This window comes from Psilocybe cubensis, chromosome 2 (assembly GCF_017499595.1).
Source record: "Psilocybe cubensis strain MGC-MH-2018 chromosome 2, whole genome shotgun sequence".
Taxonomy (NCBI): domain Eukaryota; kingdom Fungi; phylum Basidiomycota; class Agaricomycetes; order Agaricales; family Agrocybaceae; genus Psilocybe; species Psilocybe cubensis.
The window spans coordinates 3,116,636-3,132,938 of NC_063000.1; the positions used below are offsets into that span (position 1 = coordinate 3,116,636).

At 48.9% G+C, this 16,303-nt stretch overlaps 2 protein-coding genes across 2 annotated transcripts; one reads left to right on the plus strand and one right to left on the minus strand.

The window, feature by feature from the left end:
• Positions 1-4,791: 4,791 nt before the first annotated feature.
• JR316_0002525 (uncharacterized protein) lies at positions 4,792-6,801 on the plus strand (the record flags this gene model as incomplete). Its single annotated transcript, XM_047888317.1, has 12 exons — positions 4,792-4,816; positions 4,870-4,896; positions 4,950-5,049; positions 5,105-5,121; positions 5,174-5,260; positions 5,317-5,381; positions 5,443-5,604; positions 5,666-5,760; positions 5,815-5,825; positions 5,886-5,944; positions 5,999-6,604; positions 6,700-6,801. The coding sequence occupies 12 exons, from the start codon at positions 4,792-4,794 to the stop codon at positions 6,799-6,801; spliced, it is 1,356 nt and encodes a 451-aa protein (XP_047753240.1).
• Positions 6,802-14,678: 7,877 nt separating this feature from the next.
• JR316_0002526 (D/L-glyceraldehyde reductase) lies at positions 14,679-16,037 on the minus strand (the record flags this gene model as incomplete). The annotated part of the gene is made up of 7 exons (XM_047888318.1): positions 14,679-14,778; positions 14,828-15,053; positions 15,113-15,221; positions 15,287-15,361; positions 15,416-15,555; positions 15,646-15,874; positions 15,939-16,037. 7 exons carry the CDS (start codon positions 16,035-16,037, stop codon positions 14,679-14,681), a joined length of 978 nt encoding a protein of 325 aa, XP_047753241.1.
• Positions 16,038-16,303: the final 266 nt, after the last annotated feature.

Consider the following 16,303-nt stretch of genomic DNA (forward strand, 5'->3'; position numbering starts at 1 on the left):
TTCTTGCTTTTTCCATGATATCCTTTTTGAACGATGCAAACAGTCTCTGGACATTTTTTGTGTCTGTCCTTTGGTGTGAAATAGCTTCTGCTCGTTTCATTGTTTCTAAACCTTTCTTGTCAATATAGTCCAGAAGGATCCTATCCTTTAGCAGATATGAGGGTAATGCCCATCTCCCTTTGCCTACTTCTGGTGTATTTTCGTTAACAACCTTGACTGACACCATGCGGTGGTCAGCATTGGGAACACCACTCGTACAGATTGTCCATTCTCGTGCCGTTTCCAAGATTCTTTGCTTGACATAGATGCGGTCAATTCGTGACTGTGATGCCCGACCATTCTGTTGTTGGAATGTATAGGCCTTAGAGTCCGGGTATGTGTCTCTCCATCCATCGTGGAGTCTTGCCAGCGTTTTGAGCTCATCAAACGCCTCTTGTATAGTATTAGTATCTCTATCACTTTTCATAGGGCATCGGTCTATCTCACTTTCCACCATGTTAAAATCTCCCAACATTATGTCAGGGTACGCAGATGGGTGTTGTTCTAGGTACCTCTTTATTTCTACCCAGAAGGGGCCATTTTCTGGAGTCTCGCATGGAGCATAGACGGCCAATATAGTAAGCTCATCCTCTCCATGCCACTTAATTTTGACGCTCAGAGCCCTTCCTTTAGTTATTTCAGTTGATTTAGCATGTGTTGCCTCGATTAGTTGTTTGTTGATTACTATTGCTACCCCGCCCTTTCCAGTTGGGTTCTGTGGGTCCGAGCTATAGAAAATTTTCAGTCGACGGCCAAATTGTCTCTCAATCTCCCGACATTTTGCTTCGTCCATGTGGGTCTCTTGTAGGGCCAAGATTGCGATTTTACGTTCACGCATCTCCTGATTTATGTGTAGCCATTTATTATTCGGATGATTTGAGTTAGCACTTCCAAATCCCTTCATATTTAGCGACGCTATACCAATAGCGGCTTTTTTGAATGCTCTATCTGCATTCCGGCGTGCTCTACGGTTTAGACCATTTATATTAGCTACCATCTGGGTAGTTGCTTGAGACGGGCGCTCATGGCGGTCCCCATCTTGAGCCATATCCATAGGCTCCCCCACAGTCTGTGGGTTGTGCTGAGAACTTGTCCTCAGGCTTTGCGCAGTCTGCGCTACCAGGTATGCATCTGGGTTTTGTGTAGGTCCGTTTTGGTTCCCACCATCGCCCCTGTTCTCAGTCAGGCGATCTGTCACAGTCTGTGAGTCAACGGTGGATGATCCACCTCTAGGTATCCGCTGATCATAATCTGGGTGCCCAGTAGTCGTCTGGCTGCACATCCCAGACTCCCTTTGGCTCCCTAGAACTCCATTTCCATAAACTGCCGCCCGATCCCTAAGGATGGGCCCAATGGAGGAGGCCACATCCTCTCCTGGTGCGACAGCCCGAGGTCCATTTCTCCAGCATCCTTGGGGTCTACCTAAGAGGGTAGTGTCTAATCCTGTATTGTTAGTAGGGTTAGTTGCACAAATAAAAGTTACCTAGAGAGGACAGGCCAAGCCCAGTCCAGGTCTGATGGTTTCCCGACGTCTCCGAGGTGTTGTAGAACACTACTCTTCAACGTAAGGATTGCCTGTATGTCCGGCGCGACCCCATCAGTAGCCTTGACTCTTCTTTTAAAATGCCTTCGACTTTCCTGTTCTAAGCAGTAAATTCGGTGTCCGGCGTTTGCAGAGGCTACTCTATATTTAGTGCAGACTCCTCCGACTTCTTCTAAATCTACATTTAGGCCCAGACTGGGTTTTCAGCTCTTTGACAAGCATTAAGATGGATGACACAATTTATTAACATCACTATTGAGACATATTATACATGTACGAGGACATATGCTAGCCCCGGCGTTTGCTCACAGGTACCTTGGTCCAACCTCCACCAGAGCTTTCTCTGTTGCTTCCTCGCTGGTGGGGCGGCTTGCCTCGTCCCCGACCACCGCGACTCGGTCCAGAACCTCCGGCACTGGTTGCCTCTGCTCCCCATTCTTCCTCCTTTTCAACCTTTGCATTGTTTTTGGGGCCGAGCCAGTCTTCAATTGCTGGAAAAGGGCATTTATGGGCAGGGTGGGTGTCGGCCTTGCACCAGATACAACCAACAAAGGTGCGGTTTACGATGAGCTTGTGGCCGTCCGGGGTAACAAAGGGCTGCGCTTTCTTGATGGAAACAGGTTTTGCTTTCCCTTTGTTGGTGACTTGTACCGATGCTTGACCCGGTGCCCGCATGCAGGAGAGGAGGATCTTGTGGTCTCGAATATTTGCTGTCGCAGGCTTGCCTGTCAGCTGGAAGATGGGATTTGGTCGACCCTGAGCATCCAGCGCGTCGATGAAGGTGAGTTCGAGTGTCGAGGTGATTTTGTCGACCTGCGCACCCACAGAGAGGCTAGCGTTGCCGGCTGCCGCAATGTGGCGGCTAATCTCTGAGCGAACGTTCAGCTCTTCCCAGAAGCGCTTCTTGATAGTCCCCATGACTTGCTGTCGAGCACGCTTGGTATCTTCAACGGCATCCCCGGTAATATTCATGATAACCCAGCTCTGAACGGATGTGTCAAAGGCAATTGCATTGAACGTGATGACAGGGGAGATTGCGAAGGTTTGTTGCCATAGGAGGAAGCTGCGCATCTCTGCACTCGCCCGCTTGAGGATCATTGGCCATGGTCCTTCGAAGCGACGCCTCTTAGAAGATTCGTTTCGAGGGATTGGTTTCGCCAACTGGATTTCATCGTTGCCTTCAAAGCCCAACGATTTTAGGAAGGCCACTATCTCGCGATTGCATGTTGGGTTCTGATCGTAGTACCACTTCCCGGCGCCAAAGGGGACGATAGCTATGTGATTCGCGGGATCCCTACTGATTTGCTCCACCTGTTCCTCAGCCATATTGTGCACAAGTTGTTCATAAGGGATTACAACCCTTGGGAAGTGAGCTCTCGTGTATTGAGCACTGAGAGTGGGGGGGAGCGTGGGGATTTCGCCTCTGCCAGCAAGCTGGAAATGTGGATTCATTTCACGCTCAGCGGGGGGCGTATCAACGTCGAATGGGTCGGGGAAGGTAAATGGTGCGGGCAGGGTGCCGTTCAACATCTCTTCATCTACTTCTTCTTCCGATGCCCCGCTACCTCTGCGCCGTCTTTTCCTGCGCTGGGCTTCTTCCTCGTTAGAGGGGGTACGGTCGTTCTTCAAATTCGACAGTTTGGAAGGGTGAGTGTGCCACTACTATGACACAGGGCAGTCAAGATATGGGGAGATTCGTGGGCGGGGGCGTGATTGGGGATCTTTTATATGCCTATTTGGTGCCACTCAGTGAAAGGGCCGTACGAGTCTTTGTAACTATTGCTTTGCTCGCCTTTGTTCCATCTGATTCGGTTGTGACTTAATACTAAGTGCCACCGTGGCATACCTCCAACTTCGTATTCCAGTGGCACACGGTGTCTGGGTCGGGGGCGCATAGCCCGCCTTCTGCGATGGTTCCGAGGCTGGGTTTCGCAATGTTGAGCTTGAGGGGAGCAGTAACGAAGTCGTTGGTGTCACCAAGCTCGGTTCGTTAGTCATTGTTTACACGTGGGTTTACCGCGTACAGTTCTCGTGCGGAGACCACTGTCCACTGTCCACTGCAATAATCATAGCATAACGTGGTGTATTCAAGTTCGCGAATAATACACAGATAGTATATAGTTTGCGGTATGCGTGGACTAATAACGTCTATATGGCTCTGCGCCACTTTCTGCACGATTCCTCAGGATATCGACAGAGGCCACAGACTGTGGCCGGGTCTGCCTGAGGCAGTCCCGTTACATCGCAGTCTGCGATGGTTTAACCTCACACTGAAGTAGAGGACGTCCATTGGCTTCCCTTGTCAGAGACAAGGTACTAGTCCCTTGAGCCACGGAGAGGCTGGACGCCGGGCCACCATAGATGATGGTGGTCCTTGTTCAAGGGCTTGGTTGCTGCTCTTGAGCATGATCCCTTGCCGACTTGTTGACAGTAATATACCAATAATGTCAGATTGACACACAACCACTGATGCCGCAACAGCGCGACCAACTAAAAATCATGGAGACGGTAACCATTGCGTTGAGCGACTTCTCTGGTTTTGAGAGCACACAACGTTCGAGGAGGAGAGTCGAGGGAGAAGCGGTGGGGCAGTAAAAAAGCGTACAAATCCCATGTCAGAGTATAAGATTCATTTCGCAAAGACTGTAAGGCCAAGGAGATGTGTTTTGATGGGGGACTGCGCCAACTGATCGATTTATGGATGTCCCTGTTCAGTAGAAGAGCTGAGTAGACGGAAATAGCCGACACTGGGAACGTCTATTGAATTATTCTTGGACGTTGACCAACTCAAGTCTTTCCCTCTTTCCGTCCTATCAAACTGGCTTTCTCTACATCCCCAGCAGCGCGCACCCATTATTTTTCATGAGCAACGGATCAGCGACTGCCTTTTTGCTCTGGGCCATACTATCATGCATCGTGCGTACTCAGAGATGCCACTACGATCATTTAACTGCCCATGCTGACCAGATTGTGCTCTCCACCAGTTTCTCGCGTTTTTGCTGCTTCATCTGTGGGCGTATGATCGATTCAAATGTTTGAGATGGGACGCGGGGAGACAGCCAGGAGCGTTCAAGCGAGTAATGACGTATGTCTGATCCATTCTACTTGCGAAGGGTGGTCCGCATGCTTCATTCTCACCGATTCATGTGCAACCATTTAGGTACTCGTACATCGCCACACTTCCCCTCTTGGTCGTCTTTAGTTTGGCCATGACGGCGCTTAAATTCATGGAAGGTGTGCTAGCCTTCATTCTCATTCATTTTTCATCAAATAACACTTGCACGAAGGATTTTGGGTGACCCCGGATGGCCAGAGTAAGCGCCCTCAGATCGTTAGTGAAGCACTTCGCGTTTACATACCTATCCAGTCATCCCTCGACCGTTAGCCTTTTGGGCCCCGCATCATAGGCACTGGTTGCTTCCCTTGTATTTTGTTCTTAGCATTGCATGGTCACTTGAACTGTACGCGTATGATGGTTATCGTTTTCTATGCTTCGCTTACGCGTTCTCTGTCTCGCTTTAGTGTAACACATCTTGAAGGTATGAATTGAAATCGTCTGTTGTCCCTTGGCCATGCTCATTATGAATGTAGAGCTCGCTTTCTGGCTATTTCTTTTGCATCAGGGTCCCGGTAAACGCGAATGGTTTCATAGTTGGGAATTTAGGTCTTGGTATTACGGTGCGAATGGATTCATTTCATATCTTCCATTGTACTTATCATCATCTGACTTCCAGGAAGTATTGTGGCCATTCTGGGAATGCCTCTAACTACTCTAGTGTCGAGGAGAGAGATTGAGAAGGTCCATTGCTTCATCGCGTCCTCCCCCTTTCCATCGCTCATGTCTAGACCCTTCTTCACAGACTCAAGGTTGGATATTCTTGGTGGGAGCGAGCGCAAGCACAACGACAACGCTGGCATTTCTCTATGTTCTTGCGCGTTTCCCAGGATTTATTCGTTACGTCAAGGAAGGGGGAGCAGAACCTGACGTTGTCATTCGATTGGCTACGTTTTACTCTCTAAATGTGAGCATAAACGATTGTTTGATATTGTAGCCATCTGACCTGGTCATTCGCACGATCTCAGCGAATCCGCGTTATGTTTCGTTTCCTGTTCACGGTGCCTCTCCTTATCATAGGCATCGACGCAGTTAAGCCGCCTTTCCCAGTAATAAACGATCCGTGAGTTTTTGTGTGTCCCCTTTAATAAGCAAACATTAACGGTTACGCGGATAGGTTTGCTGTGGGTATGTAGCGGCGCCCAGCCTATTTTCTCATTAGATACAGCGTTCAAATTTCACTCGTAGATTTTCTTATAATGATGGGAGGAATTGGGTGTTTTATCTCTTCCGCAATAACACTCTTAGTAAGGCACTTTTTTTTTTGCTTTTCTGGAAAGATCACTCAACGCCTCCATTAGATTTTCTTTCCCCGGTCCATTACGCGCGAATCTGGCTACAAAGCTAAAATTGTCACACCCCACAATACCAAAGCGCCAAGCGTTGGCGCGCCGCTCCCCCATTACTATCATCCTCATGACCAGGAGCCCTCATCTCCCAAGACGCATACTGTAGCAACTCCCGTTTCAGCCACCCACATGAGTTCATTCCGGTTTCCAAACGAACAGCGGAGTCCTCGAGAGGTACAATCCACAAATTCCCAGGCAGGTTATCCCCGACGTTCTGCCGAGAGTGAGACTTCACCGGGATATGAATCGGATGCCGAGAGTATAGCACTGGCGTCGCCGTCAGCTGTACACTTCCAGTCGATGACGCCGCGGCAGGAGAGCTCTCAGACAGCGACATTGCGACCTACGTCTGGAGGCAGGTCAGACGATACTGTATGGGAGCGGCATGACGATTATTCGTCTACTACCCGACGGCAGCACGCCGACGGTCCGTTTGTGTATAATCGCCAGGGTGTGATTGTGGCTACAATCCCAGCAAGCGGGCCCGCTTCCGAGGAGGAGGAACAGAGGTCAAATGACCGTGAGCGTGCGGCCACTCCATCTCTACTCCATCCATATGTGAGTTTTGGCTTTTTGACTCGTGTCTTGTTTATGTCAGTGTCCAAGTGCAGTTGACTGATGCAAACTATATTTTTATTTCCCTTTCCTTACAGCTGGTCAACTTCACGTCTCCTATTGATCTACTCGATACCCCTCACGCAGAACGGCCGCCGCTGCATCCACATATATCCCCGGGACATGCACATATGGTGTAAAACCTGGAAGACAAAAAAAAATACAGCAACCTCTTTCGCATTCACTCACTGCGATTTGTATCTTTTTTATATCTTGATACCATTTCACACTTTGCTTTGTTTTATTTTTTTTTGCAGTGTTGACATAGTATTCTATACCCCACCAAGTAACGACCCACATACGCATATCGACGACACCTTCTACCGACATCATTCCCCCACATCCTGTCATTCCCACTACCTTTATACCTAATATTTCCAACTGTTCATTTACCTATTCCCACTGCACATTTCATATCCGATATATCCTACCCAATTTTACCCCCACAAAAATCCACCCGTGTATTCTTTATCCATCTTCTGTTTTTCCTTTGATTTTCGACATGTATACGACGTGCGCGTAACATGTATTTTTTAGTTTTGTGTACCATATGTTTACTCTACCTCGCGCCGGCTTGCTCCAACCGTGGATAGATGTGTTTTTGTTATGTAGTGTCGGGCCCATTACCGCTGTTCCATCCCCGTTTTCTTGTGTCACTACTACCAAAAACCTTGACTTCTCTTGAACATTTTTACTTTTGTAAATTATTGATAATACTCTATCTAGTTACGCATTAAAATCGCAGTAATTGAATGGAATTGACCTTGACTGGTGACTGAATTGTTATCGCAGAAAGTGGATTTGCGAAGATACAGTATTTGCTCCTTCTGGCAGTTGTGTACTCCCACACATTACACGCCACCTGAACAGTGTGCATCTTAACATTTGGTACCGAACTGGATGCATTAAGGCAGCCTATTTATTATTTCACACGAAATGCACACAAATTTGTAGTTGTTTTACCAAAAAAAGATATATTTGTAGCCAATAAATGTGTACATAGGGTTAGGGTTAAAAGAAAGAAAAGTCAAAAAAGAGAGCCTGCCCAGCCAGAGTGGCCGAAGCAGGACAGGAAAATATTGAGACGGTGCATGAGCCTAAGCCCATACAAACCGCAGACACCCCCTGAGGACATGGTCGCCGTGCTATGGGGGATTTCCACGGCCCACAAACCCAGGTACTTGAAGGGGCTTATGCCATCAAGGTAAGTATAAGATATATTTCGCTCGGATTAAATTGCACTTTTTCGGAATGTGCTAAATTTGAGTAGAAGTGAAAGGAGGAGAAGGTGACAGAATATCCGAGTTATCTGATATTCCGTGGGTGCGTAGGGCTTTGGCGGGTGGTCAGGAAAGACCAAGTGAAGGTCACGAGAAATGACCGGATTCGAAGTGAGACACGCAAAGCGCGAGTCGTGAGGAAACGAAAGCGAGGAGAAAGGTTTAGCCGCCAAAGGCCTGAGCGCTTGGATCGAACCACGTGGAAATCGCAAACGAGAACCAACGGTGGCAGTACCAAACACTGGAAAAAGGAAAGAAAAGGGAGAGGAGGGTGGGCTCAAAAGAAAAATCGGAGGCGAGTCGAGGGGAAAGACGAGATGAGACTGGACGAGTCTGAAGACGAGCCGGTAGGGGAGAAAAATACGAGGACAACTTTTATTATATAGATGTACAGAAATTAAAGAATCAACAGAAGAGACTGGGGAGGTATGACAGGTGAGACCTGACAAGTGTCAGGTTCAGGAACCGGAAGACGTTAAGACGATCATTAAAACAGAGAAGACAAAACTCAAATAAGCAATCGTCATCCTCGCTGCTATCTTATCCATAGATGAGTGCTACGCACTCATCGTGGAATAAGATATATTTCGCTCGGATTAAATTGCACTTTTTCGGAATGTGCTAAATTTGAGTAGAAGTGAAAGGAGGAGAAGGTGACAGAATATCCGAGTTATCTGATATTCCGTGGGTGCGTAGGGCTTTGGCGGGTGGTCAGGAAAGACCAAGTGAAGGTCACGAGAAATGACCGGATTCGAAGTGAGACACGCAAAGCGCGAGTCGTGAGGAAACGAAAGCGAGGAGAAAGGTTTAGCCGCCAAAGGCCTGAGCGCTTGGATCGAACCACGTGGAAATCGCAAACGAGAACCAACGGTGGCAGTACCAGACGGAGCGCAAGCTCACCACCAACGCCGTGGGTTCTCGGGCCACAAGGAAGACCCAAGCAGAGCTGAGCACCAATGTTAGAAGAGGACGGACGTTGATATCAAACCAGATGTCAAGAAAATAAGCATGATTTAATTGAGTGAACACAGGATAAGTTTATACCGGAATAAAGTAGCGAGAAGGGAAATATTGCAGCAGAGAGTAGGTAAATAAAGTACAATGGTCTATAAGTTGAGAGAAGCAGCATTGGAGAGCGAGGATTGCGAGATGTTACAGTTGATGCGGAATTGTTCGACAGAAGCGGAAACATTATCTAGGTTTGATTTGGAATATGCAGCAGATGTACAGGATGGGATGATTTCAGCCATACGGCGCCAATAAAGAAGGAAAGCGAGCGAGGTCCAGCCACCGGTGGCGGCCACAACCTGGAGAGAAAGAGATAAGAGATATGAAGGGAAGGAGATGAAGAGAAATACCTCAGGAGGGACACCGGCAAGGAGGAGGGTAACCGCACCACCAATGCGGAAGGAGTGGCCGGATATGTGAGCGAGGTTAAGACGGTCCCACACTTTGCACACAAATTGCAGAAAAGTGTGTTTGTACAAGTGGGCCCAACCCCCATTGTTGGTGCGGTAAGCGAAGAGAGATGATAAGGGAGGAGGATTTCTGTTGATAATCATATGGTTGAGAAGAGCAGAGACAGGGCACAGAGCATCTCTGCGGGCAGTGATGATGATATCTGCGCCCTCCTCGTGTGTGGTTTTGGTCCAGGGGATGTGGAAACTAGCCGAGACGGCAGAACCATTGATATAGCGAAAGTTTATGAGAGAGTCGGAGGCGCAAACGTTGAGCAGTGGAGAGAAGGAGGAGGCAGACTTGACAGTGGTTTCCCCAAGACGACGACAGCCGAAAAAGGTAACAAGGGCACAAGCCCAAACTGCCGCATCGAAGGGTTTTGAGATGTCGATGGAATTGCGGAGGGCAAGAAGATGTTCGATGGAAACCGGAGCACGCGGAGGACGCTTGAAGGCTACACCAGCCTTACTGGCTGCTTTCCGTGCAAGAGACAGCCATTCGTTGTCTCCGTGCCAATCAGCCCCTTTGAGGACATGCCAAGCTCTGACACCGGCAAGCCAGGATTTGACTGTATTGCCAGAAACGCGACCGGAGGCCCAGTCAACAAAGGCAGTAAGGGTAACGATGGATGCGGGCATGCGGGAAGGCTCGGAGATGGAAGATTCGTCGCAGAATTCATGAAAACGTTTGAGACCTGCCGCATAGGTGGATTTTGAATTATCAGCGAGGGCCCGTGCCACGAGGTCGTAAGCCCGGTCCACTACAGCTGGGGGATGAGATGAGGACAGGTCCATTCTGTGAGACTGATCAAAAGAGGAAGTCCAAGAAGTGAGGCGAGCAGCAGCAGGAACGTTGGGGCGGAAAGGATGAGATGATGATAAAGGGTTTGATGAAACAGGAGGAAGGTTATTTAACACGGGAGGTGAAGAGACCTTAGCTAACGAAGGGGAACAGGATGGTGAGGGAAGGGGTTGTGAAACTGGAGAAAGTACTGGAATCTGAGGGTTTAAATAAGAAGAAGGGGATCCGGGGGGAAGCAGGAAAGGAACAGGGCGAGGGTGAAACTTTTTGGAAGAAGATAGAATTGGAAGTGAAGAAACTTTAGAAGGGAAAGAAGAAGAAGAGCGGCTACGACGAGGTTTACTAGAACGTACAATTTTAGAAGAAGGGGGGTCAGAAAGCAAAGAGGAAAAGGGATGAGATTGGAACTGTGAAATGGGGATGTTTGATAGCGACACGCGGCGCGGAAGGGAAGTCGAGGAAGCGGACTCCCCACACGTGGAGCATCGGCCTTCCCGAGGCCCTTTATGCGAACAATGCATTGGGCAGGAAAGAGGAGCGGAGCTCGCCAGGCAGCGAGAAGCGAACCTCCAATTCAAAGCCGAGAGGACCACCCAATCCGCGCGAGAGGGGGTCAGCAGGATTCTCTTTGGAAGCAACGTAGGATAATTCTGGAACAATATAAATGGAAGAGAGGACAGCACAAGAACGACGGATGGAGAGGTTGATGTGAGGGTTAGCACTGCGGCCCTTGGTAAAGGCGCCTATAGTGCCTTGATTATCTGAGTGAATCAGGAGGCGGATGTTGGATAGAGGTAAGCCCTCAATGATGTAGATGAGGAGTTCAATAGCGATGGTTTCCAGCCAACAGATGTCGCGTCGGCCAACCTTCCAGGAAGAGGACAACTGGAAGGCCGCCCATTTCCCATCAATAACAATACCAATGCCCCAGGAGGTGCTGGCGTCCACGAAGATCTGTCGATCAACGACGGGACCAAGCGGTGAAAGGAGACGGGTGATGCCCACAGAGGATAAAATGGGAATCCACCAACTGACGTCTGTCAAAACCGATGGAGGGGGGTAACGGCTTGCGTATTCATTGTCATTAAAGGAGGCAGCGAAGTTAGAGAGGGAAGGGAGGTGTGAACGACCAAGGGGATATACAATGGTAATGTAGCAGAGAGAACCGTGCAAACTCTCCACCTGACTGAGTCGACACCGATGGCCACTGAAATTGTCAAGGAAGTGACGAGCGCGGGCGAGGAATTTTAGGCGCTTAGGATCGGCCAACGCAACTGTGTGGTTGGCAAAGTCCCAGACCAGGCCCAAAAAGATAGTGGAGGAGGAGAAAGTGCGAGTGCCCTTGGTGGGATGCCAAGGGACACCTAGGTCACTGACATGCGACATCATTGAGTCCCAATCGTAGTCGTAGCGGAAGGCTCCGTCCACAAAGGGGCCAGAGAGGGAGGGGCTGCGAAGGATGTTGAGGTCATCCTCGTACTTCAGGATAGGCTTGACGCCAGATGCAATCCAGATATCAACTAGAGCATTGGCAATCATGCCTGCATTGGAACTGGCGCAAGCAGCACCGAAGGGATGAACATGATCGATGTAGAACTCGTCTTCCCCAAGACCTTGAACAACAAGCCATGGCTTGTGGTCTGGGAAGACAGGGCATGTGCGGTGGAATTTTTCAATGTCTACCGTCACCGCCTGAGTGCCCGGGGGGGCCATAGCAACCTGAAGAAGGTATCAGAGAGGAAGAGGGAAAGTCAAGATAAGATGAAGTAGGAAGGGAAGCAAAGAGATGAGGGAGTGCATTGTGCGGATAGAGGAGAAAGGGAAAGGTGGAGGAGGAGGGAGGGGAGGAGAAAAGGAAGGGATGAAGGGAGGGGAGGGGATGAAAGGAGAAGGAGGGGATGGAGGAGAGGAGGATAGACGTACGATGTCAGCCACGCGGACGGCAGTGTCAAAGCGTGTCGGAAAATCGGATTTACGGATGAAAGAGTTCACCGATGGAACTTGGGAGGTAGCCTTGGAGAGATTGCGACAAATACGAATTTTGTCGGGCTCTCCAGGAGCTTGAGGTTGGATTGCAACAATGAGAGGGGAGGATTGGAAAGGTCCGCGGAGGATTTTTTCAATGAGATCTCTGGGGAAAGGACCAGTCATACGACCAGCAGAAACCTCGTCATTGATGTAGGCCGAAACCTCCGCAGGAAAGAGAGAACAAGAGGGATGGTTTTTTAGGATGTGGGTGGAGGAGAGAGGAGGCATGGGACCAAGAGGAAAGCCGGATGAAAGGTTGCGAACAAGGAGTGGGTAAGTTGAGGAGAGGTTGAATTTTTTGAGAGCGGAATGAAAGGCAGCGGGTGAGTAGGGAGTGACAATGCGCGAAAAGATATTGGGGAGAGTGTGTAAAGAAGGAGAGAATGGGGGGCGGACATGAATGCGAGAGGAAAAGTCGGGATAAAAAAGGCGGGGAGGAGAAGAGAAGAAAGATGAATTAGTTGTAGGCAGGTCTTGCCCGACAGGTGAAGGAGAAAGCGTGATGGGATTTAGAACCACAGAAGCAGCAGATGTGGGAACGGGCAGTGCCGTGTCCGCATGGGGTAGGGTTGTTGGGGCCCCTGATGTTAAAGGAAAGACAGATTTCTCTGTTGTCAGGAGCAAGGAGTTTCCCATCTTGGGAGTGGGCCCAGGCATTCTTACCATCTGGGAACTTAGCCGGGACTTTGTCTTTGGGATGGGAGCCGAGGGAGTGACCGACCTCTGCACAAAGGAGGCAGATAGGTGGGCCGGTAGATGACCTATTGCCTGATTGAAAAAGAGTGTTGGAGGAGGAATTGCCAGAGCGGCGATTAGAGGAGAAGGATTTGAAACGAGATACGGACTCTTCGAGTGAAGCAAGTTTGGAGGAGAGGGCTGCCACCTGAGATTGTGCAGCCTGGGCCTGTCTGTACTCCGAGATAGCATGGTTAAACGCGGTCTCGTAGTCAAGAACAGAGAAACGTTGAAGGAAAGTGTGAGTATCACGACGCAATTTGAACTCTGCCACCTTCCATGCCGGATAAAGGGCGACAGAATCAGGGCGAGAGCTCCAGAAAGAAAAATGACCAGTCCAAATGGAAATCCACTCATCATCAGAAGCGCGCTCCCTCTGAAAGCGGGTATATTGATCGGCAGCTTGCATGAAAGAACCAAAATCAAGGGAAAGCTCTTCCCCCAATTTGGCGGTAAGCTTTTCGATGTCGAGGATGTAGAGAGCTTTCGAGTCTGGAGAAATTGAATTGGACTTCTTGATAGGAAGGCTGGCAAGGTTGTCAATGATGTAACGGAGACTTTTTTGAGTGAAAAAGGGAAGAGGGAGATTAGCCTGAGCTTTTTCCGTCTGGAACATGATTTCTGGAAAAGCAATGACGGTAGGAGCCATCGGATCACGAATAGAAAGGGACGAGCCTTGCATGCATCTGCGCTTGGCAATTCTGTCCTCAGCAGAGGAAGGGAGGTCTTTGATGGAAGAGTCCTCGATAGATCTTTTCTGTTCTCTGGCAAGGGAGTCCTGTTCAGAGAGCCAGGCAATGAGATAATCAGGGATTTCATCTTTATCCAGATATTTTTTAGCAATAGCAGGAATTCTGAGCTGAGCCTCGTCATCGGGTGAAAGAGAGATAACGGAGGCCTCGGGGGATCCGGGCATAGGAAAAGCCGCGGGATCCAGACTATGATTAGCAGTTTTGGTGATGCGCTCGAGATTTTTTGCCACAATGGCCTTGTTGCGAGCCAGTTTCAGAGGCAGAGGCAGAGATTTTAAGACAGCATAAGCAGCGGGAACAGCACGGGTAATGTGCGCTCTGGGAGGATTAGCAGGCGGCGCTGGGACGGGAGACGGTGCGCGAGAGTCGTGAACGGATTGGCCGGCTTCAGACATGGCGAGCTCAAAAGAAAAATCGGAGGCGAGTCGAGGGGAAAGACGAGATGAGACTGGACGAGTCTGAAGACGAGCCGGTAGGGGAGAAAAATACGAGGACAACTTTTATTATATAGATGTACAGAAATTAAAGAATCAACAGAAGAGACTGGGGAGGTATGACAGGTGAGACCTGACAAGTGTCAGGTTCAGGAACCGGAAGACGTTAAGACGATCATTAAAACAGAGAAGACAAAACTCAAATAAGCAATCGTCATCCTCGCTGCTATCTTATCCATAGATGAGTGCTACGCACTCATCGTGGAATGAGTTGTTCGGATGTCGGTGCGATGTATTTATACTGGCTATCTGTGCACGGACCATTTGAGCTTGTTTACACATCTTTTTGATCTCGTGCCTCGCCTTCGGTACCGATTCTTGACCACTTCTAAAAGCTTCTAACTCGAATAGTCGTTGAGGACCTGATGCATGGCTTACAAAATTGATATATATGAAGTTTCTTTTCACCTATGTACAGTTCAGCTTGCCAAATTGTAGTCGCAGATCTCCCACGGCGACTGTTGGCCAATCATTGAATTTTAACTCGGTGAGTGGCCGGTTTCTCGTCCTCTTCTTCGTACAAGTTAATATCCCAAACAGGATCACACGTAGTATAGGGGATGTTAAATCTGCACAACAGTTATTGGTGTTGTCAATTTACACGCAAAGTACGCTTACCTAGTGCGATTGCCCTCGACGATACTGGAGACCTTTGCATAGTCTTCTGGACTTAGCTCGATCTGCTGGAAGTTGGACAAGATGCGGTGTTCCTGTACGCTCTTTGGGATGACCGAATATCCCCGCGCTGCCCCCCATGCTATCAATACTTGTGCTGGCGTGGCATTCAACTTCGAGGCTGTCTCTATAATGACATCATGGTCTGTCAACTTTGGTTTTCCGAGCACTGTGTACAACGGGTGTCAGTAAATGCAAACTTTCATATGAAATATTGCTCTCACGCACCGTTGTTTCCAAGAGGACTGTACGCGGTGATGTGGATGTTCTTTTCTTTGCAATATTCAACCAAGTCGTCTTGAGGAAGGAGAGGGTGTGCTTCGATTTGGTTCACGATCTGCACGACAGATTAGTATTCGCTTCATTGCGTTGACGAAGTGGGCATTAAGAAAGCCGTCTTACTGGAACAACGCCTGTCGCATTGATAATCGCTTCCAAATGTTCAATAGTGAAATTCGACACTCCCAAAGATCTGACCTGTTCGGTATGTTACAATTTTTCTCTGGACTCGTGTTGATTTGATGCACCTACTTTCGACTTGGGGATTTTAATCATCGCTTTCCATGTATCGACCAAACTTGTTTCAGTATCCAATTCGACTTGTCCTTCCTTCGTGGGGTGAGGAGGGAAGAGTCCTCTTCCAGAGGCAAATGCAACTGGCCAATGAACAACTACGGATTGTCGAGATGTCAGTATTAACACAGTGTGGCGCACTTCCACAGCCGCAGCTGTCATTGCTATGTCTAAAATGGGGCACTTACGATATAGGTCCAAATACTCGAGTCCGAGCTGGGTGAGTGTCTCGTTGAGCTCCTTCTCGACCTCTTGCGGCTGATGTGCAGAGTTCCAGAGCTTCGATGTAATGAAAAGCTCTTCGCGCTTGACGACAGAGGGGATGACTTTCTTGAGCGCAGCACCAACTTCGTCTTGATTGCGATACACCATCGCGAGATCAAGGTGTCGGTACCCATTTCTTACGGCAATCTCAACCTAGGGACATAGGCGATCGATGAGCATCGTTTACAATGTTTGACATCATATCTATCCAACGCACCGCTTTCTCGACTTCATGAGGTTTGGACAACCATGTCCCTAGTCCGATCTGAGGAATCTTCGAACCGTCAGAGAGGGTGATCGTCTTTCCAAACGACATAATGTTATCGATAAAGTTAATACGTTGGTGGTAAGTAGGCGGAGCTTCGAGGGAAATCCCTTTGCATATTGAGGTGACTCTCGGACCCTTATAAAGAACACTTCCCATCCCGGAGTCTCGGTCCGCCAAAACCGGCCCGTGCGACAACAAAGATGGTCACTGGTCGTCGTTTTCCGTGTCTACCAACCCGTACCAGTCCAAAGCCTCGGGATAGAAGCTTACCGTTTTTGGCATACAATTTCCCGAATGCATTATACACCATTGTG